At 56.4% G+C, this 26,334-nt stretch overlaps 2 protein-coding genes across 3 annotated transcripts; both read left to right on the top strand.

Moving 5' to 3' along the window:
• Window positions 1-681: 681 nt before the first annotated feature.
• SNUPN (snurportin 1) lies at window positions 682-10,947 on the top strand. 2 transcript variants are annotated; one of them, XM_054387925.1, is made up of 9 exons: window positions 682-833; window positions 1,015-1,162; window positions 2,719-2,823; window positions 2,949-3,045; window positions 3,622-3,719; window positions 3,997-4,074; window positions 5,917-5,997; window positions 9,999-10,350; window positions 10,515-10,533. In XM_054387925.1, exons 1-8 carry the CDS (start codon window positions 682-684, stop codon window positions 10,326-10,328), a joined length of 1,089 nt encoding a protein of 362 aa, XP_054243900.1. In that variant the 3' UTR covers window positions 10,329-10,350; window positions 10,515-10,533. The 2 variants fall into 2 exon arrangements, with proteins under 2 accessions (XP_054243900.1, XP_054243899.1); XM_054387924.1 differs by having other exon boundaries at window positions 9,999-10,947.
• Window positions 10,948-13,896: 2,949 nt separating this feature from the next.
• PTPN9 (protein tyrosine phosphatase non-receptor type 9) lies at window positions 13,897-25,036 on the top strand. The gene is made up of 13 exons (XM_054388130.1): window positions 13,897-13,929; window positions 18,790-18,933; window positions 19,430-19,519; window positions 19,873-19,997; window positions 20,702-20,807; window positions 21,433-21,543; window positions 22,270-22,598; window positions 22,941-23,034; window positions 23,127-23,196; window positions 23,710-23,788; window positions 24,045-24,195; window positions 24,303-24,510; window positions 24,804-25,036. Exons 1-13 carry the CDS (start codon window positions 13,897-13,899, stop codon window positions 25,034-25,036), a joined length of 1,773 nt encoding a protein of 590 aa, XP_054244105.1.
• Window positions 25,037-26,334: the final 1,298 nt, after the last annotated feature.

The raw sequence follows: 26,334 nt of genomic DNA, 5'->3' as shown, positions 1-26,334 counted from the left end.
GTGTCCGCTCCAACTCTACCCGGGATGCCCCCTCCATCATTGCATGAGGTTTCCCCTCCATCTCTGCCCGAGTTATGCCCTCCATGTCCCCTCTGTCCCTTCGCAAGATGTCCCCTCCATCCCTGCCCAGGTTCTCCTCTCCATCCCTGCCTAAAGTGGTCCTCTCCGTCCCTACCGTGTCCTCTCTGTCCCTACTCGCAGTGTTCCCTCCATCCCCACCCGGAATGTTCCCTCCATCACTGCTTGAGGTGTCCCCTCCATCCTTACGCTTGATGTCCTTTCTGTCCCTTCTCAGGCTGTCCCCTCCATCCCTGCCAAAGTTATCACTTCTATCCCTGCCCGCGGTGTTCCCTATATCCCTTCCCGGGATGGCCTCCTTTGTCCCTACCCGCAGTGTCCCTTCCATCCCTGCTCGGCGTGTCCCCTGCACCCCTGCCTAAAGTGGTCCTCTCCAACCCTGCCTGGGTTGCCCCCTCCACCCTTGCTCTGGATGTCCCCACACCCGTGCCTGGTCCCCGCTTCATTCCCGGCGGGAGGGAAAACGAGTCACGACGAGGGAGAGGCTGCTGCTGGGTAGGGGAGGGGACCAGCGAGCCTCCGCGCCGCCAGGGGGTGCTGCCGGCCAGGCCGTGGGGCCGGCCGGAAGTGCGTCATGACGCGCGGCCGTCGGCGGGCGTTGCCATGGAGGAGCTTAGCGCGGCGCTGGCGGCTGGCGTGGCCTTGTCCGGGCCCAACAGCCCGGCGGCCCCGCACCCTCGCCTCGCCGCCTACAAGGCTCGCGGCGGCCCGGGGCAGGCCGAGCGCCGCCAACGCCTTCTCTGCCTACAGAGAGAGTGAGCAAGCGAGCGAGCAAGTTCCGCTCGGGGTCCGGGAAAGGGGAGGCCCAGGCAGGGGGCGTTTCTGGGGACGGGCAGGCCTGGGCTGCGGAGACGCGGCCTGGGGAGTGGGGAGCTGGGGAGTGTGGGGCGTGCTGTCTCCCGCGGAGGGCAAGCTGGACTGTGTTCGTCAACCCAGGAGACGGCTGGACTACGTGAACCATGCGAGGAGGCTGGCAGAGGACGACTGGGCAGGGATGGAGAGCGAGGGAGAGGAGAAGGAGGAGGAGGAGGAGGAGATGGACGTGGATGCTGGCAAGAAATTGCCCAAGCGCTACGCCAATCAGGTGAGGAGCTGTCTGCCTCCGCCTCTCTCCCAGTGATGGGATGCGGGTGTGAGCTCGGGGTCGGGCAGGGTGAGGGATGTGGGGCCATGACGTTGGGCTGGGTGTGGGAGGCTGGGCATAGTGAGTAGGCACGGCAGGGCTGAGAATACCCTGTCATAGAATCAAGAAGGCTGGAAGAGACCTCAAAGATCATCGAGTCCAAACTGTCACCCTAAACCTCATGACTATCTAAACCATGGCACCAAGTGCCACATCCAATCCCCTCTTGAACACCTCCAGGGATGGTGACTCCACCACCTCCCTGGGCAGCCCATTCCAATGGCAAACCACTCTCTCTGTGAAGAACTTTCTCCTCACTTCCAGCCTAAACCTCCCCTGGCACAGCTTGAGACTGTGTCCTCTTGTTCTGGTGCTGGTTGCCTGGGAGAAGAGACCAACCCCCACCTGGCTACAACCTCCCTTCAGGTAGTTGTAGACAGCAATGAGGTCTCCCCTGAGCCTTCTCTTCTCCAGGCTAAACAGTCCCAGCTCCCTCAGCCTCTCCTCATAGGGCTTGTGCTCAAGGCCTCTCCCCAGCCTCATTGCCCTTCTCTGGACATGCTCCAGCAATTCAACATCTTTCCTAAACTGAGGGGCCCAGAACTGGACACAGTACTCAAGGTGTGGCCTAGCCAGTGCTGTGTACAGGGGTACAATGACCTCCCTGCTCCTGCTGGCCACACTATGCCTGATGCAGGCCAGGATGCCATTGGCTCTCTTGGCCTCCTGGGCACACTGCTGGCTCATGTTCAGCTGCTGTCAACCAGTACCCCCAGGTCCCTTTCCACCTGGCTGCTCTCCAGCCACTCTGACCCCAGCCTCTGTCCTGCCTGGCTTGGTGCCCAGAGAGGAGCTGTGCCTTGCTTCGGCCTCTGAGGCATGCAGTGTTCATAGGGAGGATAGGTGGAGATGGGTTGCCTTTTTGCTGTGAGAGATTTCAGCTCAGCTAGCAGTGTTTGTATCCCATTGTGGAGCACTCGGAGACTTCTGTCTCTCCCACAGCCTGGGACACTGGGAAGGAAGGGAAACCTCAGCTGATGGGTTTTATTAGCCTTAGTGCCTTACTGGTCTTAAAAGACACAGAGCCTCGTTGATGATCAGAGCCAGGCAACCTCAGAAGAGGTCAGTTTGTCTTGCATCTTTACTCCAAATATTTAGGAATCTTTAAACCTTGCTGGGTATTTAAAAACAAATGCAACAATTAAATTGGAAGTGCTGGACTAAGGCGCAGGAGTGCCCAAGTGAGGACTGTGAGCCCTGTGCTTCTGTCTGAAGCTTAGTCAGCAGCCATGAAGCAAGAGAAAGACCTGGGGGAGAGTTTGTTATGACAGTTGATTATAGGGAGGGAGAAGCCCCTTTGAAGCTGTAATGCAGGGTCACAAGCACTACAAGCTGCCTCTGAAGCACCCCAGTCTAGCTGTTGAAGCCAAGTCTTGCTTTATCCTTGAACTGTGAGGGCTTTTTGGTAACCTTAGGAGAGTTTTTGCTAATTTTTTTTTTCCTGGATTTTTCTGTAGTTGATGCTGTCAGAGTGGCTGGTTGATGTCCCCCTGGACCTGGAGCAGGAGTGGGTCGTGGTGGTGTGTCCCGTTGGGAAACGGTCACTGGTTGTGGCCTCCAGGGTAAGTGACAGCAGCTGTCATGTCCCGTTGTCTGGTGAAGGACCTGCACCTGCTTCCCAGCCAAGAGAAGACTGGGAGGAGTGTATGGCTTGACTGTTTCTTATTCATCTCTTGTTTCCTCACAGGGCACCACAGCAGCTTACACCAAGAGTGGCTTCTGTGTCAACAAGTTCCCATCCCTGCTGCCAGGGGGGAACCGGCACAGTTCAGCGAGCGAGAAAGGTAATGGTGTGAGGGGGAGTTTGGGGTGGAGAGAGGAGAACTCACTGCTGTTTCCTAGGAGCCTGTATGCTGCCAGACTTGCTGCTGTTCCTCCAGCTTCCCTGAGCCCAGAGATGTGCCCCTTGCTGTTGCTGGGGGTGGTTAGCTTCAGGCCTATTCCTGTATCACTGAGGATAACTACATGTGGACGCTATGAGATACCTTTATGCTAGATAAGAGGATCTTTTAATTAGCTGCTTGGTTAACTGACACTCTTAAGCCTCTTCTGAGAGAGCTGTGTACTGAGTGGTCTTTCTTAATACCTCTTGTAGTTGCTTTCTTGCCCTGAGGAGGGGCTGCTGTTTGCTAAATGCTATTTTCTGAAACATACCTTTGGCTGCTACTTCGGTAGGCTGCTTGGACTCCTCAAGCTAAAGGCTTTGTGTGGTTGCATCTTCTGTTAGCAGAGAGGATCCCTCAGCACCTCACAGCCTCACATCAGGGTAGGCTTAAAGCAGAGGTGGTTTGCCCTGGCAGCTGCCTGCTGGGTTAGGCAGCCCCTGGAGCGTGTCAACCTCCCTGTGTTTGTGTGTGCAGTGTACTGCATCTTGGACTGCATCTACAGCGAGGCCAAGCAGACCTACTACATCCTGGATGTGATGTGCTGGAGAGGACACCCTGTTTATGACTGCCAGGTACCAAATCCACCCTTCTGTCCTGTCTGCCTTCTGTTCCCTGGGCACTCTGTGGTCGGATGGGTGGTTCATTGAGGCCCCAGCATCTTTATGGGCTGCTGGAATAATTAGGGACATCTATCAGGGAAAGCAGCAGAGTTGGGGGTGCTGGCTGGGTCTGCAGGTGAAGCTGAGGTTGTCAAGTCTCCCAGGGAAGCATGGAGGCACGGAGCCCCTCAGCATGTGCTGGTCAGTGATGTGTGCTGGAGCATTGTTAAGCCTCTGCCTCTCTTCACAGACCGACTTCAGATTCTTCTGGCTCTTCTCAAAGATCCAAGAGGAGGAAGGGCTGGGAGAGAAAAGCAGGATTAATCCAGTAAGTTCTTTTGTAGTGAGAGGAGGAGGATGGCAGGGGGTAAGCTCTCCTGTTCAGCAGCCTTCAGCACTTTCTTTCACCAGCGGAAGCTTTTTTCTTTTTTTTTCCTCACAGATCAGGCTTCAAAGTGCCCTGATGAAATGGGATGCCTTGCTCAGGATGTAAATAGAACCACTGAGTATTGTCAGTGAGGGTGGGTTGGGGTTTTTTTGGGGGGGATTTTGTTTGGGTTTTTTTTTTTTTTTTCCTACCCAGACAAAGAGGTGAGGGAGATCAGCCTGTAGGGTATCAGCTAACTTCCAGGCTGTTTTTATTTTTCCCTAGAAACAGACTGGAAACCCAGTGTGGTGTCTGCAGGGCCAGTGTGGGGCGACAGCCTGGCTACGATGGGATTTAGGTTTGTGTAGTCTGAAGGGCTCACAAGGTGAGGGTGATGTTGCCTAAAGCTTCAGCCTTAACCTAATGATGGAAGTTGGTGGGATGGATGCTGGTTTGCCACCCAGAGTCCCTGCTGAGCAAGGATCTTCCTTTGAAGACTTAGGGAGGTCAGACTTAGAACCCACAGCAGCTTGGGAAGTGATTTTTGTGGGGGACAGACAAAAGAGATTTGGCAGCCTGGCTTATGAAGCATAGTTGGCAAAGTGGGAGCAGGTCACTGTGCAGCCCCTGGGTGTGCTTAGACACAGCAAAACACAGCAGCTGCTGTGGACTGAGCAGATCAGTCCCCATGTGGAATGACCATTCCTGTGCCAGCACTGAAGGGATCTGTATTTGGAGAACATCCTGTGCTGACTCCAATGGGAATATCCAGGAGACATCTACCTAATGAAGGGGGGGGTGGGGGGAGGGTGTTTCAGCTTTCATTTCCTGGGTGGAAAGATGTTTGACTGAGCCAGCAGCCTGGAGCAGACTTCTGTCTGCTCTGCATCCTGCCCAGAGGTCATCATTTTCTATTTTGGTTAGAAGAGTATTGCAGGGGCACCTCTCCTGAAAAGTCCTTCCTGCAGTCTTGGATGCTTGGCAAAAAAGTATCAGGAGCTGTGTGCTGACTCTCTGCCATCAGCATCTCTCCTTAAATGCCAGAGAGGGGGTCATTTGGAACTGGGATGGCAAAACACCTGAAACAGAGCATTCTGGGGCACTCTAGATTTCATGCTGACTGGGCATCATGGTGGTAAACCATGGGTCATCTTTTACAAGTCACCTTCTGCCCATGGAGTGAGGTTTGTAAAGTTGCAGCAATGTTTGTGCTTTAGCCAGGGCTGCTGGAGGGCCTTGGGGGTGTTCTCCACTGACCTGCTGGCTAGGGGTGGGTTTTTGTAGGTTTTCATGCAAGCACTCCCAAGTAGTCTAGTGGGGTATGAGTGGCATTGCTGGACAGCTTGGTCCTCTTGGTTTGTCCCTAGATCTGGGGTTTGCTTATGAATTGTTGCTCTGAATCATATCAGAGGTCTGTCTTGTCTGTCCCCATAACCCATAGCGATCACAGGGACCATGGGAGGAGTAAGAAATGGCAGAGACCTTTTGTGTTCCCTCTGACTTTCATCAGCCAGTGGTTCTGCCTGGATCGTGGAGTAAGTGGCCACTGAGGGACCTGCCTTTCAGGAGCTGGTCTGATCCTCCTTTCAGCCTGTTTCTGCAGGACAGTTTAAGGACATGGTCCCTGCTTGAGATGTCCTCTCCTAGCTACTTTATCCTGTCCCTCACCCGTTCCTTTCCATGCTGGATTGTGCACTGGGGAAAATCCTTCCTCAGCTGCCTCCAGATCAGTGCTCAGTTCAGTGACTTGTTCTGCTTGAGGCCATGCAATTTGTCTTTTCTAACCCTCTCTTACTCTTTCAGTTCAAATTTGTGGGCCTGCAGAACTTCCCCTGCTCCTCGGACAGCCTGTGTAAGGTGCTGGCAATGGACTTCCCCTTTGAGGTGAGAACCCACAGGCAGGGGCCTGCAGCTCGGCCTTGGAGACAGCCCTGCTGTGCTTCTGCCAGTGCTTGGAGAGAGCTGCACCCTCTTTGCTCAGGAGCTGTGCTCTCCTGAGGCCTGCAGGAAGCTTGCTGAGCTGTGCTGTTGTTTCTCTGTATAGGGGTGGATGCCTTTTGTGCATGTGGCTGATCTGCTACCCTGTCACCAGGGACCTTTGGTAGGGCCAAAGCTGGTGCTGCCTGCTGGCCCAGGGTGGGCTTGCATGGGTAGAGACATGAGATCTCTCCAAGGTGGTGCTGGTCTGGGTAGGGTGGTGATTTTCTCTGACCTCTGTCACAGGCTGTGTTTTCTTAGTCTAGCTACATTCACAGAATCGGAGAATACTTCTGGTTGGAAGAGAGCTTAATTTTAAGATCAAGTCCAACCATTAGCCCAGCACTGCTAGGTCACTTCTAAACCATGTTCCTCAGCACCACATCTACACAACTTTTAAATCTCTCCAGGGTTGGGGATTCCAGCCTGTTCTAGGGATTGACAAACCTTTTGAGGAAGAAAATTGTTCCTCATGTCCAACCTAAACCTTTGCTGGTGCACCTTGAGGACATTTCCTCTCATCCTGTCACTTGTTACCAAGGAGAAGAGACCAACACCCACTGGTCTCCAACCTCCTCTGAGGAAATTGTAGAGAGCCAGAAGCTTTCCTCTCAGCCTTTTTGTCCTCTAGGCTAAACAACCCCAGTTCCCTCAATTGCTCCTCATAGGACTTGTTCTCCAGACCTTCACCACCTTTGTTGTTCTTCTTTGGACTCAATGGTGTCTGAGGGGTTTGGGTGTTAGAAGTGGGTGTCTGAGACATGCTGGAGCTGGGGTCAGATGGGTGTTGACAGAAATGGCTGGGAAGGGTTCAGAGGAGTCTGTCCTCCTGTATTCTACAGCATCTTGTGGAGGGGATAGTGCAATCTCAGCTTCTTGCTTTGGTACAGAACTGTCAGCTTCCCATCTTCAGCTCCTGCTGCCCTTGGCTGTCTCCGAGGTGGACATTGTGCCCGCAAGGGTGGCCCCACAGGATACCTGCACTTGCTTCATCAGCTTTAGAGCTGCTCAGGCACCTCTGCTGACCTGTGAGAGAAGGGCAGGACAGGCCAATGGACCTGCCACCTGGTTCAGCTCTGTGTAGCTGTGAGCAGCACGTTGGAGGCCCTCCTGAAAACAGCTCAGACTGCTTTGTGCTGTCTTGGCTGACTTGGCACTGTGGCAGGAGAGAAGGGAGGAGGTGATGGCATCCAGCAGTGTCAGTCACAAACACCTGGGAGCCAGAAGCTCCTCCAGTGGCTGCAGCAGTCCCTGTGAAGTTGCCAGACTCAGCCCTAGATCAGGAACAGCCTCTGCAGAGGTCACTTGTCCTGCTAACCCAAAAGCCACATTGATTTGATTGTGTCTGTTGTGCTCTCCTAGCCCCAGTTAGCCCTTAACCTAAGCACAGGCTTAAATTTAAGGGACATTTATGTGGCTGAGAGCTGACTGTCTTCTGCTCCTCAAAGCCAGGACAATGGTTGGAGTTGGAAAGCCCCAGTGCCTTGCTGGCCTTGACAGACCCCACCCTAAACCCAGACTGAGAAGCCGAGAAGGTATCCGTGGGTTCCTGCAGCTCAATTACAGATGCTCTGAGTGCCTCTGTAGGAGCAGGCATTCCCCTCTTTACTGAAACAAGCTTCATTCCTTCCTGAGGCATCTGTTCCCATGAGGAGAGGCTGAGGAATATTGCTGTGGTCAGAGCAGAAAAGACTTCAGGCCTGTGAAGGAGATGGTTGCGAAACACTGGGGGGAGGGAGGTGGAGTTGCTCAGCCCCTCCCTTGTAATCCAGCTGTGTTTTCTCCCCCCAGCTTCTCTAATCAGACCCCAACCAGTGCCACGTGGGGAGATTTGGCTCCAAGCAAGCCCGGGGAAACGCTGGTGCCACTTGGAGGAGTGAAGGGACGCTGGGTGGGGGTCTCCTGGGGATGTGCCACAAGGGGGAGCCCAAGAAGCCCCCGTGAATGGCTGCTGCCAGCTGCACCTAGCCAGAGTCCCTGCAGAAGGCAAGCTTGGCCTTGCTGCAGATAGTGCTGGGTAACAGAGGGCTGCTGGTGCCTGGGCACAGCACCTCCTGATCCTCAAGAGGGTCTGGGCCATGTGGTAGCAGCAGAGGTGGTCAGTGCAGTTCAGACCCAGATTTGGGTCTTCAGGGTTAATCTGTAACCTGAGGACTACGTTCATCAGAAATGGGTTCTACTGAATTCAGTGGACTTTGGATCAGTTGGCTGGCACTGCACTGGAAGTGGTTTTTGGAGTGGATTTTAAGAGCTACTGTCCCCTTCCCAGATCCAAGTGAAACAAGGTTCAGGTTTCCACAAAGGCAGGGTGGGGACCAGGTCTCTGAGAAACCCTGGTGTGAAGGAGTGGGACTGCTAAGTACCTAAAATGCAAAAAGCATGAAATGTGAGATCCTGCCAGACCACTTTCTCCTAGGGTTCAAGTCATTTAGGGACAGTGTCAGCCCTTAACTCTGATGTGGCTGGTGTCAGTGTGGTGACTCAGGGTGGGAACCTGGCCAGCAGATTAAATAAACTGGAAGGAATATGGGAGGTAACATAAGAGAAATCAGGAGAACGAAGAGCATGACTTAACTCTCCACCAGGCTGAACTCCTTTGAATTTTCCAGATTGGGGAAGATCTTTTGCAGTTACCTGGCAGATAGAAGCTCTTCCAGGATCTGATTTTGTACCAAAACATCCCTGTGGGTGCCAGAAAATTGCTGTTGCTCATCAAATGCCACGCACCCACAGGAATGGGCTGGATGTGGAGGCATGGTGCTGAGGTGATGCAGGATTTGGCTCTTCCCAGAAGGCAAAAGCTTTGTACTTCAGCTATCCAGAGAGTTACACAAGCTCTTTGTCATGTTTACTGTTCTGATGTTACGCTGTCCTAGCACAGGAATCCTTCCTTTTCTGGGATTATTTTGCAAGATCTTAATATGTGACTGAAATTTTGGGACAGGGTAGTGCAAGCAGCTTTGCTGGAGGTTAGCATCTATGGTGCAAAGGTGGACTCTTGCTGCTCTTTGCTCAGCCTACCAGGAATCACTTCAGTCTATGTGGTTCACTGATGTCTCAGCTCACTGCTGATCCATGTTCCATTCTGCTGTGTATATTTAAGGGGCTGTAGGCTCAGGGAGGGGCCCAGGCTTGGCTCTTTCTCTCACCTCTTCTTGCCCACTCAGCCACTCTCACAGCCAAATGGCCTTTTAGGAGCTCATGAGGCAGCACCGAGAGAGGAGCAGCACCTCCAGGGTTAGCCAGCCTGGCAGCAGGATCTAACCTGGCAGAGTGCTCCCCTGGGAAGTGCAGGAACAGTGGGGTGAAGATCCACGAGCATGGTGGATAAGGAGGGCAAACATCAGCCAGCTGCAGCATTGCAGTGTGGAAACAGCAGTGCAAGAGTTAGGGCCTGAAGCTTCAAAGTCCTGAGTGCCCTTAACTGTCATTGATTGCTGGAGAAGTTCTCTCTTGGGAAGCGTGAGGGATTTATTTTGCACAAGGCAAGCTGAAAGAGCTGGATGAATCGGGGCTCCTTGGCGTCATCCGCTCCGACTAATTACTCTCCCAATGTATTATTTAAAATCACCTTAATCCGGTAAAGGGCCTCCTTCAGCAACCCCATGGCTGTTCTGCAGAGTGGGGAGACGGCAGCCGGCGGAACGCTGCTGCTCCCTGCCCACATCAGCCTGGAGCTGTTTGTCTTTGATGATTCCCAGCAGTTGCTGGGCTGTCTGTGAGCTTACAGGGCAGGAGCTCTGCAGGTTTCTCCTTTCCCTTCTGCTATTTCTTGCCCTGCTGGAGGAAGTGTGACCCAGCTGGTAGCTTTGCAGCCTGTAAATGGAGAGCGGTGCTGTCGTCTGGCGCTGTCCTCCGCCTCCAAGACCTCCAGCTCCAGCCTTTCATTCTCTCTCTCCTCCTCACAGGTGGATGGGCTCCTCTTCTACCACAAGCAAACCCACTACACCCCCGGCAGCACCCCACTGGTGGGCTGGCTCCGGCCTTACATGGTACCTGACATCCTGGGGCTGGCCGTGCCGGCCACCGTGCTCACCGCCAAGCCAGACTATGCTGGGCGTCAGCTCCAGCAGATCATTGAGAGCAAGAAGAGTAAAAAGCTGGCAGCAGGGGAGGGTGACCCAACTGGCACAGCGGCTGCGAGCAACGGACATTACGAGCTGGAACATTTGTCCACCCCTCAGCCAGCAAACTCTCAGGAGGGCCAGGGCGAAGCAGTGAGCCAGATGGAGAATTAGGCTGCTGGGACAGACTGGCTGGGTAAGGAGAAAGTGGAGAGGTTCCCTGCTTCTCACTCTCAGTGATGCTCCCTGAGAGGGGGGCAAAGGTAATAATAGGATGATTTTGTTGACAGGGCAGGAAAGTGGAGTATCTTGCTCCAAGGGCTGCTGAATTGTTATTTTTTTATTTTATTTTTTGCCAAGGCTTCTCTGAGGCCTTAACAGGATCATCTGGTTCTTTGCTAAGGCAATCATGTGTTGGGAAGCGAAACGAGCTGTCCCCACACCGCAGGGTTCCTGCTTCAGCTCCTTGACCCTGCTTCTGTGAAAGCCTCTGGCAAACCTCCAGCATAGGAACAGTGCTCAGACCTCCAAGGTGCAGCAGCAGCTGCTCGGAACCCCAGCAGCAGCCCCACCTCCCCAGCCCTGAAAATTGGGGCATTTCACCCTTCTTTGATCCAGCTGTTTACCGTGACCTTCCCAATAAAAGGGTTTGGGTTTTTTTTTTTTTTTTTTGTGTGGTCAGTCCACTTCTCATAAAACAAAAAGTTTGCAGCAGGCTGCTGTAAATCCAGAGGCTGGGCTTTTCACACCCCCACACTGCTGAGCAAACCCAAATTCCCTTGCAGAGCGCAGCAGGGCCTGCCTGCGAGCACAGCTTTGTGCAGCAAGCAGCCTCTTACTTGAGGCTTTTCTCAGTAGGGGGAGGAAGGAATGGTTTCACTCTGGGAAAAAAAAAAAAAAACCAGCATTGATTGTGCCAAATAAAAGGTTTCTCAGAAAGACAAATTCTTGAGCGTCTTCCTGCTACCTAAGGCTGGATGCGTGCTGTGCCTCCCAAACAGGGGCTGAGAAATGGCTCGCGGCGCTCACTGGAGTGGAGGAAATGCTTCTGCGGGTTGGATTCTCCTCCAGGCCGAGGTGCTTCACTCCCTCCCTGCTGCTGCCCTTCTCATCCCGGGCTTTCTGAGCACCCGCTGCTGCCTTTCCCTCGTTTTACTGTAGAGGGTGAAGCCAAACCGTGGTGGGGTGAAAGCATCATACTCACCGTCCCCAGGTTGCTTTGCAGAAGGAAGTTAAAAGGCCGGGGTGGGACCTTGCAGCAGGGATGAAATATCAGGCTAGCCCCACTGCTGGGGACTCTCCTGGCCCTCTATGAAGTGCCCCCAGTGAGGGCCCCTCTTCAGGAGGGGGTGGCTGCCTGCAGATAGCGGGGGCACTTGTATCCTGCCCTCACACCCCCGTTTTTCCCAGAAAAACCCTTGTGTCTGTGCCAGCCCTGCGGGCTGCTTGTGCTCAGCTCACTGCAGCCGCTATTGATTATACCAGCGGGCAGCCCGGACTGTCCCAACTGCTGTGTGTGGGACAGGGCTGGCCTCAGCTCCCCCTCCCCAGGAGGGCAGGGAGCAGAGCCTGAGCTCTGCAGCATTCACATTCTTCTAACAGCTGCTTATTTTATGATTTTTATTATTATTGGGGTTTTTTTTAGCATGCAAAGTAACCGGGCTGGGGGAAAGGGCCAAACACCTGGACTGCATTGCCATCCCTGTCCCTTGAAGGTTCTGGGCTCCTCTGGCTGTGGGTTCCCCTGTGCTTTGACCTCACAGGCTGACAGAGGACCACAGGAAGAGCCCTGGCTGGGAGACCTCATCCAGCCTCCCATCAGTGTAGTTTTCCTTCCTCAGGCAATTAAACCCGGAGGTGGGCATCGGGCTACAAGATTTGTGCATCCCTCAGGGAAGAGAAAGCTGCAGCTCAGGTTACTGCCTCCCTACTGCCCTCCAACAATCTCTCAGGGTCCTCCAGCGACCTCTCAGGGTCCTCCAGCAGAGGGGAGAGAGTGGGCAGGAGAGAAAATACAGCCCAAGAGGGGCTGCCTGCTCTGATGGATGGAGGAGAGCAATAGGGAAGCAACTGGAGCTTCCAGCCGGCTCCAGATGATGCCACATAGTTTCCCCTTTAAAAGCATGAGCTGGACTGGAGAAATAAATATTTGTGTTACAACTCCTGCTGGAAACCAAAGGCTGTGTTTGGAGAGAGGGTGTTAAACGGAAGCCACCAGGGCCAGCACAATTTGTTGCTGTGACTATTTTGTTTGCTGGGTGCGATCCCGCTCCCAGCTGTTCCCTGCGCTGCTCCCAACTGGAACAGGCGGCAGCTTGGGCAGTCACTGAGGAGGGGTCACCCCCTGGCGGGATCGGGGGGCTTAAATGTAGTCTGGCATAAGAGAGCTGAGCAGCTCAACCTCTAGATGTGGCCTGGGGCTCTGGAGGACGGCCAGCCCCCGAGCCTGCATCCAGCTTGGGGCTCAGCCCCTTCCCCCTGCCCTTTCTTCCATTTTCTCCCAGTTAGGTGCAAAGGCTCTGGCTGCAGGCACGTTGCCAAGGCAGTCCTCCTCGGCTGAACAAAATGTCCCCCTGTCCCGAGGCCTGGCTTTTCGGTGGAGCCGCTGCTGGGACGCTGCTCCCCGAGGTCCCTGCTCCTTGATGGAGGAGCGCTGGGGTTCTCCATGCCGGTGTGCCCAGCCAGGGCATGCGATTTAGGGGCTGTAAATGAAGGAGAGTGAGGAAAGGGTTAGAAATCGCGGCGGCCTGTTTGTTCAGTCCTCAGGGCAGGGCTGCGGGGCAGAAGCAAGGGGGAGGGTGAGGCTGGGGGCTGAAGCTGATGCTCGGAGCAGGCTGAGCGCTCCCGGCCTGGAGCTGCGGCTCCGGCTCAGGCAGGTTGGAGGCACAGCACAGCCAGAATGAAACATCAAGGGGATGCCCACAGCCGGCGGGGAGCGTTGCTCGGCGCTGGGATCACACAAAACATAGCACGAAGGAGGGTCCTCCAAAGGTCCCCCCCCGAAGTCTGGGTGCGAAGGTGGCCGAGGCTGGAAGGCAGGCAGACCTCCGGGGGTTTCTGGGTGCTGTTCGCCAGCGCTCACCCATGCAGGCGGTTCCGGGCAAGGGCCGTTCGCCACCATCTTAGCGGCGGCAGCGGTGCCACCGCCTGTCACCGAGGCTGGAGGGGGAGGGAAACGCCGGGGCACGCAGAGCCAGGGCGGGCAGAGGCAGGGCTCCGCCAGCTCCTCCATTCCCACCCCAGCCGCTGCCGCCCCTCCGCCGAGGAGGGCTTCCTGTCCCCCGCCTTCCCCTGGCCGCCCGCCCGCTCGCTCCCTCCCTCCCGCCGGGGCCGAGCCGAGAGCCGAGGGGAGGGGGCTGCGGGCGCTTCCTGCCGCCGCCCCCGCCGGGGCAGAGCGGAGCGGGGCGGGGAGGGGAGCACGGCCCGGCCCGGCCCAGCCGAGCGGCGCTTCCCGGCCCGAGCCAAACTTACCGGCGGGCTGCTAAAAAGACATTGGAAATTTTATTATTTTTAAATTAAAATATTTATTTTAATCTTTTTCCGGCACTTTCGGCGGGGACCCCGGGGCGGAGCCGCCCTCACCGATTCTGCTGCGGTCGGGAGGGGCCGGTACCGGTACCCGCAGCGCTGCCGGTACCCCGGGAATGGGCTCCGGCGAGGTGCCCGCCGCTTAGCCCGGCTCGGTACAGCCCGGCCCGGCCCGGCCCGGCCCGCTGGGAGCAGCGGGGCCGCGCCGCACAGCATGGCCGCGGAGCTCAGCGCCGAGGAGGAGCAGGTAGGTCTCCGCCGGGCATCTCTAACCCCGGCGGGGCTGAGCAGCACGCTTACGCACCCCCCGCCGCCCTCCCCTCTTCCCTCCCTCATCTTTTGGCTACCCTGATTTGCAGCATTTTTTTCCGAGCGTGTTGGTGTTCTCCAAGGAAAGCCCCACTTGCAAAGCCCCCCTTCTCCAACCTAGGCAGCCCCCCATCAGCGTAGCCTCCCATCAGCGCAGCCCCAGACCCCCTTGCGCTGCCCACCCAGCGCACAGCCCAAAGGATTTTTTTGCAGGGTCTGAATGCTGGGTGCTAGGGCAGGGAGGGTTGTTGCAGCCTGGGGTTGGGGTCAGACACCCCCAAAGCGGCGTGTCCCCCCTCCTGGCAGGCCTCCCCCCGTAGGCAGGCTGCCGTGGGGATGCGTGTGCATGCTCTTCCCACGCCCCAGGCCTCCCCGTGACGTCCCGGCTTCCTCCGCCGGCCTTGCGTCACCGCGGGAGGATGTTGCTGGGCTCGGGGAACGGGGATGATTCCAGCCAGGGCATGTTGGACGGTGAGAGCAGCATATAGCTTTCACCAACCTCATCGGCAGGGATGCCCACCCGGCTCTGCATCCGCACCCTGAGACACGTCCCACAGAGGCTGCCTCGAAGTGGAGCTCCCGGGCTCCCCATGGTGATGCGATGCTCAGGCTGGCCAAGGGCTCAGCGCTGCATCGGCCACCTTGCTGGCCTCAGGGGTCACAATGCGAAACCAAAAGCAACCAGATGGACGGTTTTCTGTCTGTGTGGTTGGTGTTCTTTTAAACCATCCTTCGTTTCTACTGGAACTTTTAGGAGGGTTGGTAGGGAGATCCTGGGTTCTCCAACCCCCCATGTCCTTCAGGGAAAGGCTTGCTCGGAGCTGGAGGAATCCATCCTGCAGCCCGTGGTGGAAATGCAGCACTTCCAGGCTTTCTCCTTCCTCCACGCCTCCCTCTTATCAGTGCTGCTCCTGGGAGCGGTGCTGCTGCCTCCAGGGGTATTAAATCTCAAGGATTGAGGCTGTTTGTGCCCCGATTCCCTGCAGGTGACAGCGTCTTGTGTTTCCCCTGTGTTGTGGAGGGGGCAGAGCTTCCAGCAAACGGGGTTTGGGAAGACCCTGCTCTGGCAGGGAAGCTTGGTTTGCACCTGGAGCCGTGTCTGGGCTCCCTCAATTGGCATCCAAGGGGGTCCAAGATGTTTGGTTTGTGTGGGAATATTGGATGAAGAAGATGAAGGGCTATTTGCAATAACAGCTCCAGGTTTGGATCATCAGGCTGGAGCAGTGGAAGGCTGCCCTCTGCGCTGCCCTTGGAAGCCAAATAGTGGAAGTTTGTCTCTTTTCATGGGTGGTGGGGGCTGGGATATCCCCTTCCTGCTACCTCTTCATCGTCCTTAGGACCACATCAGGATTTCCTCTGCTTGCTCTGCTCTCCCTCATTACTGACAGCAAGCCAAGGTTGGGAGAATTCACTCTGCCCTCTCCCTGCCAGCCCTGAGACATCTCCTGCTCCGTAGGATCTCTGCACCCTATCCCAGAGGAGCCAAACCAATTTTCCTCAGGGATTTTCAGCCCAGCTGTGATTTTCCCCTCAGGCTGAAGGAGGAGGGTGGGTTTGCTGCCTTCACAGTCCGGAGGAGGAGGGCTTGAGGAGCCCCCATGTTCCCATGACGGTGGCTTGGTCACCAGCCTGTCCTGGCGCAGCGAAGCAGGGACTTGGATGACGCCAGTGCTCCAAAGCCTGGCATTGTTCAGAGCACCCAGCCGCAGACAGTTTCGCTCAGAGCCCTGCCATTGCCTGCAGAAACAGGGCTGCTTCTGCAGCTCTGGGGCAGGGGCTTCACCTTCAGTGCGTAGAGCGATCCTGCTTGACACTGGGATAAATCTGTGTAGGATCTAGGCCAGAAATGGTGATGAGACCCCATGGAGCATGCCCTGCAAGCAGGGCTATGGCTAGTGGTGGTGCTCAGCTTCTGGCTCGGTTGAATGTCAGTGTTGGTAAGTTTGGGATTTCATTTGGCTGCTGGAGAAAGCAGGGGAAAGCTGGAATTCATGGCTGAGCCACCCTGCAAAGACAGCCTTGCAAAAACACCCAGCATCCCTCCTGGTGGATGCTGGAAATGAGATTGCACAAGCTGTGAGGGGATAGATGTTGAGGAAGGAGACTTGAACCATGTGTTACTGAGTCTGCTTGCTGCCACTGCGCCCCTCAGGACATCCTTCCCATCAGCTCTGGGCATCCTTCCCATCAGCTCAGGGTGTCCTTCCCATCAGCTCAGGGCGTCCTTCCCATCAGCTCAGGGCATCTTTCTCATCCTAATCTGTCTCACTGGCTCTGGTCACTCTCTGAGGGCAGTGGGACTGTGCCTGTTGCTCTCCCTCACCCCTGTGCCATCCTCCTGGGGAAGGAACATTTTGGGCTTGTGTCCAGCCCAGCCCTTGCTTTTGGGCTGCCAGGGGCTCAGAGGGCTCTCTGAAGAAGCAGGGTGATGGTCAGTGGGCTTCCCTGTCTTAGTTTATGGTTCTGTGAGTATGTGTGAAGGCTGAAGATGGTCTGTACATACACCCATTTATTTTCCTATTACTCTTTAATGGAGGAGAAACCATTAAAAATTTGGGCTACAAGAGTTGCTTTTGCTTTGGAGAAGTGCAGGCAGCTGGAGAAGAAGCCCGGGGGATAAAGGTGTCTGATAAGTACAGCTCCCAGCAAAAGCTCCCTCTGGCTGCTGGCTGGGAAGTGAGAATGCAAAGCAGGAGTTGTATGCCACCTTGGCTCCTTTGCCTGCTCCTCTGTAGCTCCGTGCCCCCAGCAGTCGCAGAGATGGGGGCAACCGATCGGGCGGCCGAGCTGCGGCCAGCTGACCATGACACACTGCTGTGCCAAGGGGGATCGTGATGCTTGAAGGGGATTTTTGCAGGGGATTGGAGCTGGGCCATTGAAAGCCACTTTCTGAGTCCTCCCGGCGCTGCTGGTAGCAGATCCAGCCTAATTCCATGAGTTATCTCCCGGCCACTCTGACAGACCCTAGTAGGGCGTTAGGAAGCTTCTGGCTGCTGTGTGCTGGGGTCTGGGCTGGCCCTTACCACCTGCCAGCAGCCAGGCAAGCCAGTATCTCTCCCGCAAACGCCTGCGGGGATGGCAGGCGGGCTGTGGAGAGCCCCCTTGGACAAGCTGGGCTCCTTGGCTCATCCCGCAAGCGAAGCTGCTTGCCCCCGCCGAGCCTCGCGCCGCCGATAAACCCCAGCCCTTGGCTTCCTCCCGTCGGAAGTCATTAACGCCGCCGAGCTTTGCTGGCTCAGTAACTCCCAGCCGCTCGGTGACATCCAACACCGCCTCCTGCCCGCGCTCCCTGCGCCGGCAGCCAGCCTTCGGCACTCGTCCTCCCTCCTCCTCCTTCGCCTCCTCCTCTTCGTGACGTCATCGCCATCCTCCGCTCTTGCGAGGATGGAAACGTCTCCGCTTTGGGTTTTTCCTTGGGTAGAAGCAGGGAGTTTCAGGAGCCCCCTCCATCCTTTGAGTGATATGTGGAGGAAGGCTGGGCCATCCTGTCCCCTTTCTCTTAGGGCTGCTGTAGAGGGCGTAGATTTAGCTTGGACGTTAGGAAGAAGTTCCTTACTATGAGGGAGGTGAGACACTGGAACAGGTTGCCCAGGGAGGTTGTGGATGTCCTCTCCCTGGAAGTATTCAAGATCAGACTGGGTAAGGCCTTGAGCAACCTGGTCTAGTGGAAAGTGTCCCTGCCCATGGCAGCAGGGTTGGAACTACATGATCTTCACAGAAAGAGTAATTGACAAGTGGCATGCGCTGCGCAGGGAGGTGGTGGAGTCGCTGTCCCTGGAGGTGTTCAAAAAAAGATTGGACGTGGCACTTGGAGCCATGGTTTAGATATCAGGAGCTGTTAGGTATTGGGTAATAGGCTGGACTTGATGATCACTGGGGTCTTTTCCAGCCTGGTTGATTCTTTGATTGTGTGATCTTTGAGGCCCCTTCCAACCCAAACCACTCCCTGACAGCAGGTCAGCATGCAGCAAACAGGAAAACGCCTCCGTCATCACCAGTGTTCAGAAACCTTGAGCCCACCTGGCACCTGAGCTTGTGAAAATAATACATTTTGGGGTTATTCTGCTTGCCTTCAGGGCTTTAAGCCCACTAGAAGGTTGCAGATTAGATTTTGCCATTCTGCTGTGCCAGCACTAGGGTTGGAACAGTTTCTTCTTTGGTTATTGTTCTGGTGCAAGCAGTGCTGGTGCTTTGGGAGAGGAGCATGCTCTTGCGGGATGACCCCAGTGTCTTATGGAACCATGGGCTGAGGGGATCCTCCTGGACTGAACCCTTCTTGTCTGTTTGTCTGGCTGTGTGAAAGTGGCCTTACTGGGTGAGCTGGTCCATGTCTTGTAGCACATCAAAGCATCAGCCCTCAGTGCTGGTTGTGCTTATTACCTGTGTTCACACAGCCAGGTTCTCTGCTCCACAGCAGAGCTGCAGCCCCAGGATGCTGCTGCCAGCTAATGGGTTCCCATTGCCCTGGGGCTGCTGTGTCTGAATGAGCTTTTACCACCTGTAAAATCTTCCTTTTACTCCCCCTGTCCCTCCCATGAGTCTTCCCAGCCCCTTGTTCCCTTCTTCATGCTGGTGTTGTCTCCATCTCCATCCCCACCTGCAATGCCCTTACCTCCTTTCCCAGTAGTTACCATAGAGCTCTCCTCTTCACCCCTGGAGCCACTGGGTTTGCCAAGCTGTGCTCAGACCCTGCTCACACACCAAGGACCCTGCAGCTCCCACCATGACCAGGGATGCTCCTTAGGCTCTCTGCCTCCAGCCACCGTATTTCACTGCACGCTCCTGATCTCTCCTGCAGGCGACCAAGCAGTTCCTGGAGGAGATCAACAAGTGGACAGGCCAGTACAATGTGTCCCCGCTCTCCTGGAACGTGGCTGTCAAGTTCCTCATGGCCCGCAAGTTCGACGTCCTGCGGGCCATCGAGCTCTTTCACTCCTACCGGGTAAGTCACCGGGGCTGGGTCACCCCCACCCGAGGGCTCCCTGCCCTGTGAGAGATCTCTGGTCCCAGAGACCACCCTCCCCCTGCTTTATTTCTTCTCCCCACTCCCTTAAGAGTTTTATCCAGCTGGAAAATCCTTTTCCAGCCAAGGCGAGTCACCATGGAGATCTTCCCGACTCCAGTCCCCTCCCTGTTGCTGAGAGCAGCAACGTTCGTGCTTGCAGGGTGCCCTCCCAGATGGCCTGGGGGTATCCTCCCTATACATAAAGGATCTATCTGCGTAGAGTCCCCATCCTGGCTTTGCAGAGCTGCTCTTCCCCGTGCTGGGGGCTGTGCTGCTGCAGCCAGTTGCAGTTCCCTGCTGGAAAATGGGGCCGTGGGGCAGAGGTTTCCCTGCTGTGGTTTCCTTTGGAGGGCTGGGTGCCCCTGGGGGACACGCTGGTGACTGGAAGGCTGAGGTGTCCATGCCAGAGGTCACACCAGCTCCCTGCCTGCAGGAGACAAGGCTGAAGGAGGGCATCGTGAAGCTGAAGCCGCACGAGGAGCCACTGCGCTCGGAGCTGCTCAGCGGCAAGTTCACCATTCTGGTAGGTGGAGCTGGACCCCCCTGAGTCAGAATCATAGAATCATAGAATTGTTAGGGTTGGAAGGGACCTCAAGGATCATCTACTTCCAACCCCTCTGCCATGGGTGGGGACGCCTCACACTAGATCAGGTTGCTCAGAACCACATCCAGCCTGGCCTTAAAAACCTGCAGGGATGAGGCTTCCACCACCTCCCTGGGCAACCTGTTCCAGTGTCTCACCACCCTCATGGGAAAGAACTTCTTCCTAACATCCAGTTTGAATCTACCCCAAATTGCCCCAAGTTGGCCCAGGTGGGTCGCTCATCCTGGCTCCACATGGGTGTCTGTGGGAGCCTGACCTTGTTTCTTCACCAGAGCGTGCGGGACCCTTCAGGAGCCTCCATCGCCCTCTTCACAGCCAAGCTGCACCACCCTAGCAAGAGCGTGCAGCACGTGGTGCTCCAGGCACTCTTCTACCTGCTGGACCGAGCAGTGGAGAGGTGAGTCTGCCTCCAAGGAGCTGTCTTGCTTTACAGCAGCGGGTCCTTGGAGAGCCCCTTCCCTCCCAGGGGCTGCTGCTTCCTGAGGCTTTGATGAAAGCCTTCCAGGAGGCTTTCTGGGGAAAAGCTGTGCCATCTCTGTTCGCATGTCAGTTCCCAGAGGTGGTCACAGCTCCACGAGGCCTGAAATTCCCTGTCTGCCCCTGGTTTGAACTCAAGCTGCTCATCCCCCATGGGGGAATTTCATTCCTGCTTCAAGCCCTGAAGCAGGCTCTTTGCAGCCTTTCTGTGCCTACATCTGGGTTTCAGTTTAGCAAAGCCCCTGATTCCTGCAGGCTTTGGCCAGGCAGGAGGCAGCCCTGCTGCCGGAGGGATGTAACATGAGCCCTGACAAAAATACAGAGCCTGGGCGTCCCGTTTGTCCTGCTGGGCTCTTCCTGGATTTGAACTTGCCCATCACGGGCCATGCAGATGAGATGGGCTTAAAACACAGACCAGGCTTTAATGAGGGTTATAGGAAATGGTACTGGAGCAGCTGGGAAATGCAGGGGAGCTTTGGGTCCGTGAGTCCTTTTGGAAGCACAAGGGGGATTTTTGGGGTCAGCAAGCTGGAGATGAGGTTAGCGTGGCACAGATCTGCTGATGCAGGAGCCAAGCAGTTGGATGTTCTGGGGTTAACGTTGCTCTTTGCATCCCTGTCTCAGCTTCGAAACGCAGAGGAATGGGCTGGTGTTCATCTATGACATGGCAGGCTCACAGTACACCAACTTTGAGCTGGACCTCAGCAAGAAGATCCTCAACCTGCTGAAGGTAATGGCTCAGGGGAGACCTGGTGGCTGGGGACAGCACGTAGGGCCACTCACTCACCGGAGACGTGAAGTGCTGTGGGTTTGGACCGTGCTGAGGACATCTCGGCTGAGGAACAGCAGCTCCAGCCCCTCAGGAGCCCGGGAAGGTGCTGGGAGCCTGCCAGGCCGGTCCCGTCCAGGGCTGTGGTGTCCCGTGGGTGGGAGGGGATCAGCTGTCCCCCTGCCGGATTCCTCTGGCAGCTGCTTTGGGGAAAACAGATGCAAATTGTTTTTTAATCGCGCTGGCATTTGGTGCCTCCTCCCTTCTCCGGAAAGAAGAAGTAACAGTAAATATTGGCTGGGCTCTCTTCTCCACCCAAATCCTGACTCCCAGGCTTCACCTCTCCCCCGCCCAGCCAGGCCCTCTGCCTACCTAATTCCAAGGCAATCATTTGTTTCCTTGTCGGAGCATAAAAAGAAGCGTGGCCTTGGGCTGCCGGCTGTGCGCGAGGCACGCTCCTGGCATGGCATTGCCAGCGCGAGGTCCCTCCTTTCCTGCTTGTCACCTCTGCTGGGACTTGCCCCCCTGCCCTGGCAGAACGTGGAGAGGGGCTGGCATTGTGGATCTGACCTTCTCCTGCCCGCAGGGTGCCTTCCCAGCTCGGCTGAAGAAGGTTTTCATTGTGGGAGCACCCATGTGGTTTCGTGTGCCCTACTCCATCATCAGCCTGCTGCTGAAGGAGAAGCTGCGGGAGCGGGTGAGCATGGGGGCATCCCCCTGGCATGGGACCCTCAATTGGGAGGGCTGGGGCTGGTTTCCCTTTGGGACAGGATGGTGTAGGCAGCTTGTGCCCCATGGCCCTGTCAGCTGGAAGCTGCTGAGCCCAGGTCTGGGAGGGAGGGAGGCTTTCTCAGCCAGTTTTGCGGGGATCAGCCTGCTCTGGTATTGGCAGCAGATATCTTCAACCCCTTTTGAAATCGCCTTTGATTTTTTCCCTCTGTAATGAAGCTGCCAGCAGCAGCAAGCAGAGGCAGTGGTCAATGATTAAAGGGAGAGGAAACTTTTGCTGAGCATGCAGGAAAAGAGAGAAGCTTAAATACCTGCACTCAGGCTGTCTGATGTTGCCTAAAATACCTAAAGCGGTGTCTCTGGTATCAGTGATGCTGCTGATGGAGCCTCTGTCCAGCCTCATGTCTCTCTGGGCTGGACTTTGCCCCTCTGCTTTTGGTAGGAGTATGGAACCACTTGCAGATTTGGAGCTGGGTGTCAGTGTGAGTACATGGGGCGACCAGCCCTTGTCCTGCTAGCAATATTCCCTTGGGTGCCCTTCTGGGGTGGGGAAAGGAAAGGGGAAGAGCCCAGCGCTGTCAGGTGAAGTCTCTGTGCTCCATCAGGACCATGTCAGACCACTGCCATCCCCATCTCCAGCAAACCCTCTCCATCCTTCCAGGAGTAACCTCTGCCCCTCCTTTTTGTCCCTCAGGTGCAGATGGTGAAGATGTCAGAGCTGAAGGAGCACCTACCCCGGGAATGCCTCCCTGAGTACCTTGGGGGGTCCCTCAAACTCGACCCTCTGAGCTGGAACTGCCGGTTCCTACCGCAGCAGAACGGGCATCCCGACCCCCTGGACGAGCTCATCCTGGTGCCGCTGGTGGCCCCCAAAGATAATGGCTCCGTCCACGTCCCTGGGCCCAAGTCTGTCACCCTCCAGGAGCTGCTGGACCATGTCAGCCACAAGCAGAAACGGGGCATCTACGAAGAGTATGAAGATATTCGGCGCAGGAGCCCAGCTGGCACCTTCGTCTGCTCTTTGTGAGTTGGGGAGGACCTGGGAGCAGGGCTCCAAAAAAGGCTGGATCTCCCCCTCCCCGTGCTGCTTCGTTGTGGCCTTTCTGGGGAGTGATGCTTTGGGTTAGCAGCAGAGACCCCCAGCCAGGTGACGCTGCAAGCTCCCTCTGTAGCTCCCTGGAGCTGAGCAGGGGACAGCAGGGACCGGGACCTGGCTGGGACTCTGCTTCCCGAGGCTTTGGCCAGGTGATGGCAGCAGAGCCCAGGCTACGGGCGCCGGAGGCTTGTGTAGAGACTCTGCTGCCTTTTCCTTCCCTGCCTGGAAAACATCTCTGCTTCCCTCTCGCCCTCCCTCCTTCCTCCCAGGGCACCCTACAACCAGGAGAAGAACCGGTACGGGGATGTGCCCTGCCTGGACCAAACCCGTGTCAAGCTGGCGAAGCCGTACAGCCGGCCCGAGGTGAGGCAGCCTCGGGTGGAAGGTCCTGATGCAGCCGTCCTGGCTGTGGGGCTCTGGAGGGCTCATGCTGTGCCTGTTTCTTTTCTCCCCAGCTGACTGACTATATCAATGCAAGCTTCATGGATGGCTACAAGCAGAGGAATGCTTACATTGGCACTCAGGGTATGGCCTGAGCCACCTTGTTTTGCTCCTGGTGCACTTGTGGGCTTCACCTCCCTGCCTAGTATCAACCTCCAGCCATGGCAGGGGACAACCCAGGAGTATGTCCCCCTCCTCTCTGGGGATATTTACTCTTCTCTGTGGGTATTCACTCCATCTTGGTCCCCAGCCAGGAAGCAGCAGAGGTTCTTCTCAGACAGATCCTCCTGGGATCCATCCTCCTTCAGGCAGCGACTCCTGCCCCTAACCCAGCCCCTGGCTTAGCCCTCTCTGCCTGGGGATGAAGCAGTAGGGAGCAGAAAGTGGGGGGCGGTGCTGAGCCTTAAGAATTTGGTGCTGGAGGGAGCAGGGTGGGGCAGCTCCAGCCGCTGCTGGTGGATTCACTTTGGGTCCTCACCCTATCAGAAGAGGCTGTGGTCCTCTGGGGAGGGCATTGCAGGGCTGGCAGAGGCTGCTGGGTGAAGGGACTTGCCCGAATCCATCATTTTGGGGCTGACATGCAGGTTGTACCTGCAGGGCCTCTGGAAAATACCTACAGTGACTTCTGGCGCATGGTGTGGGAGCAAAACGTCCTGGTGATCGTGATGACAACCCGGTGAGTGCTCCCTGGGGGGACCCAGCCCTATTTCCCTTTGCCAAATGAGTGGCTTTACTGTTGGATGCACAGCTCTGTGCCCCCTGCAGTGACCTTGCAGCCACGGTGCCAGCCAGAGCCCCACAGGGTTGAAGCATCACATCAGGGATGGACTGTTTGGTTCCTGTGGGATGCCCAAGGGACCAAGGCTGGGTGGCATGGGATATGGCCCTCTTAGAGAGAGGAGAACATCACAAGCTTGTCCTTCTGCTTCTAGGCTGGAGGAAGGAGGCAGGAAAAAGTGTGGCCAGTACTGGCCTCTGGAGAAGGACTTCCAGGTGTGCTACGGGGCCTTGACCATCACCAACTTAGGTGTGGAGAACCTCAACCATTACAAGAAAACCATCCTGGAGATCCACAGCTCAGAGGTGTGTGGCCACAGCTGCCTAGCAGGGCACAGCATGGCAGTGCTGGATGCCCTCCGTGTCCAGGAGCAGAGGAGGTGACAGGGTCTATCCCCTCTGTTTCCCCTCAGACCAGGGAGCGTCGCCTGGTGTCCCATTTCCAGTACCTGAGCTGGCCGGACTACGGTGTCCCCTCCTCCGCGGCCACCCTCATCGACTTTCTGGGGGCTGTGAAGCAGCAGCAGAGGGTGGCAGTCAGTGCCCTGGGACCACGCTTCAAAGGTCACCCCGGGGGACCCCCAATCGTGGTGCACTGCAGTGCCGGCATCGGCAGGACAGGTACTGGAGTAACCCTGCTGCTGGGCTGGAGGCCTTGGTTGGGGGAGGACAGTGCAGCCTCTCCCTCCCAGGGTGTGTTTGGGAGCTGACTGACCTGGGACGCGTCCCTGGGACTCACCGCAGCCATCAGACCTGGGCAAAGGTCACTGCCCTGCTTCTCCTGATGCCTGTGGTCTCATGCAGGAGCTTGGGGTGGGGGCTGAGGACCACCACCACCCTGCTGTGGTTCTGACAGGGGGCAGCGCTGGCTTTTGGTGGGTGGCTGACACCACCGTCCTCCTGGCCATCCCCAGGTACCTTCTGCGCACTGGACATCTGCCTGTCGCAGCTGCAGGACGTGGGCACGCTGAACATCTACCAGACGGTGCTGCGCATGCGGAGCCAGCGCGCCTTCAGCATCCAGACCCCCGAGCAGTACCACTTCTGCTACGCTGCCGTCCTCGAGCACGCCCAGCGCCAGGGCCTCCTGCTCGCCAACCACGGCGCCCATCGGCCCGCCCAGGACAAGAGCTCACCAGGACACTGAGAGCCGCCGCCTCCCCGCAGAACCTTCCTCCCCGTCCTCCCCAGGGCTGCCTCTGCCACCTCTGTGCCCACCAAGGTTCAACGGGGCCGGTGCTGGGGCAGGAGGGGACAGCTGCCCTCCTGCACCTGCTGGCAGTGCTGTCGAACTGTGCCTTATTCAAGCCCAGCGTGGGAGGACAGCGTGGGGAGAGGCTCCTACTCCTCCCCGCTGTGTTTCTGCTCGGGGAGGTGGTTTTGTCTTCTCTTTGAGTTGGTTTTGTTTTGTTGGGTTTTTTTATTGTTTCGTTGGGTTTTTTTTGTTTGTTTGAGTTTTTATGATTTCTTTTTTTCCTGTTGGGACCAGCTGAAAAAAAAAAAAAAAAGTACCTAGAGAAGGGGGTTGCCAAGCCCTAGGAAATGTATTTCCAGCCCTGCCCTGGCCTGGGGCATAGGAAGAGGTGCCAGCCTCAGCCTTACCTGCCACTCAGCCTGTGTGTCTGTACCTATGTGTGTCTCTGATGTCCCCCCGCTGCGCCCGACCCTGCTGTTCTGTAGATACACAGAGATGAGCCCCCACTGTAGCAGCTCCTGCAGGCCCCCTGCTCTCCTGCCTTTTCACTGCTGTCATCCCTGGAGTGGTGAGTTTGGTCCTGGCTCTGTCTTGCTTTTTTTTCTTTTTCCCTCAACTCCCCTCCTTGTTTTCCCTTCCTTGCTCCTCACAGGCAGTGCTGGGACCCGGTACCTGCTCCCATGCCCATCCTGTGGGATGCATGAGGATGCCCGTTGGCATCTTCCTCATCCTCAACTGCTGGGACACAGTGGCTTTGTCCCTGGAAGGCAGAGCTGGAGGATTTTGGCCATGGCAGGCAGGTTGGTGGGGGTTGAGGAGCCCACCAGCCTTCTCTGCCCCTTGGGATGCAGCCATAGGCATCAGTAGGTACGAGGTGACCGGGACAGATGGAGACCAACCGGCTCTCCAGGTTGCCCGGCTTTCCCAAGCCAGCAGTGGGAATCCACGGGCCCATCCCTGTGGTGAGTCACAGGGCTGGCAAAGCGCTGAGCAAGAGAAGCCCAAACCTTGGGGAGGCAGCGAGCTGACCTCTGGGGCAGCAGCACCTGCAGGAACGGCTGCCCTGGCCCCTGTCCCTGGCTACCACCCTGTCCCCATGCCAGGCCTGGCAGCGCCTGGGCCTCAGTAACTTTATACTGTAATAAGCTCTCTGAATGTGTATATTCTTATTTTTTTATAATCTTGGGGGGGGGGAAACGACTTTTTTTGTTTGTTTGTTTTCGGTATTATTTTGGGGTTTGTTTTTTTGT

The sequence above is a fragment of the Indicator indicator genome, chromosome 16 (assembly GCF_027791375.1).
Source record: "Indicator indicator isolate 239-I01 chromosome 16, UM_Iind_1.1, whole genome shotgun sequence".
Classification (NCBI taxonomy): domain Eukaryota; kingdom Metazoa; phylum Chordata; class Aves; order Piciformes; family Indicatoridae; genus Indicator; species Indicator indicator.
The sequence above is the reverse complement of the archived record's forward strand: the minus strand, read 5'-3'. Positions and strand labels throughout refer to the sequence as shown.

Excerpts from the sequence above, each read along its gene's own strand:
- SNUPN (XM_054387924.1), top strand. The coding sequence starts at position 682 with ATGGAGGAGCTTAGCGCGGCGCTGGCGGCTGGCGTGGCCTTGTCCGGG. Across the intron at positions 3,046-3,621 it reads CAGTTCAGCGAGCGAGAAAG|TGTACTGCATCTTGGACTGC; the intron begins GTAATGGTGTGA and ends TTGTGTGTGCAG. Across the intron at positions 3,720-3,996 it reads ACCCTGTTTATGACTGCCAG|ACCGACTTCAGATTCTTCTG; the intron begins GTACCAAATCCA and ends CTCTCTTCACAG.
- PTPN9 (XM_054388130.1), top strand. The coding sequence starts at position 13,897 with ATGGCCGCGGAGCTCAGCGCCGAGGAGGAGCAG. Across the intron at positions 13,930-18,789 it reads TCAGCGCCGAGGAGGAGCAG|GCGACCAAGCAGTTCCTGGA; the intron begins GTAGGTCTCCGC and ends TCTCTCCTGCAG. Across the intron at positions 24,196-24,302 it reads TGGAGATCCACAGCTCAGAG|ACCAGGGAGCGTCGCCTGGT; the intron begins GTGTGTGGCCAC and ends GTTTCCCCTCAG.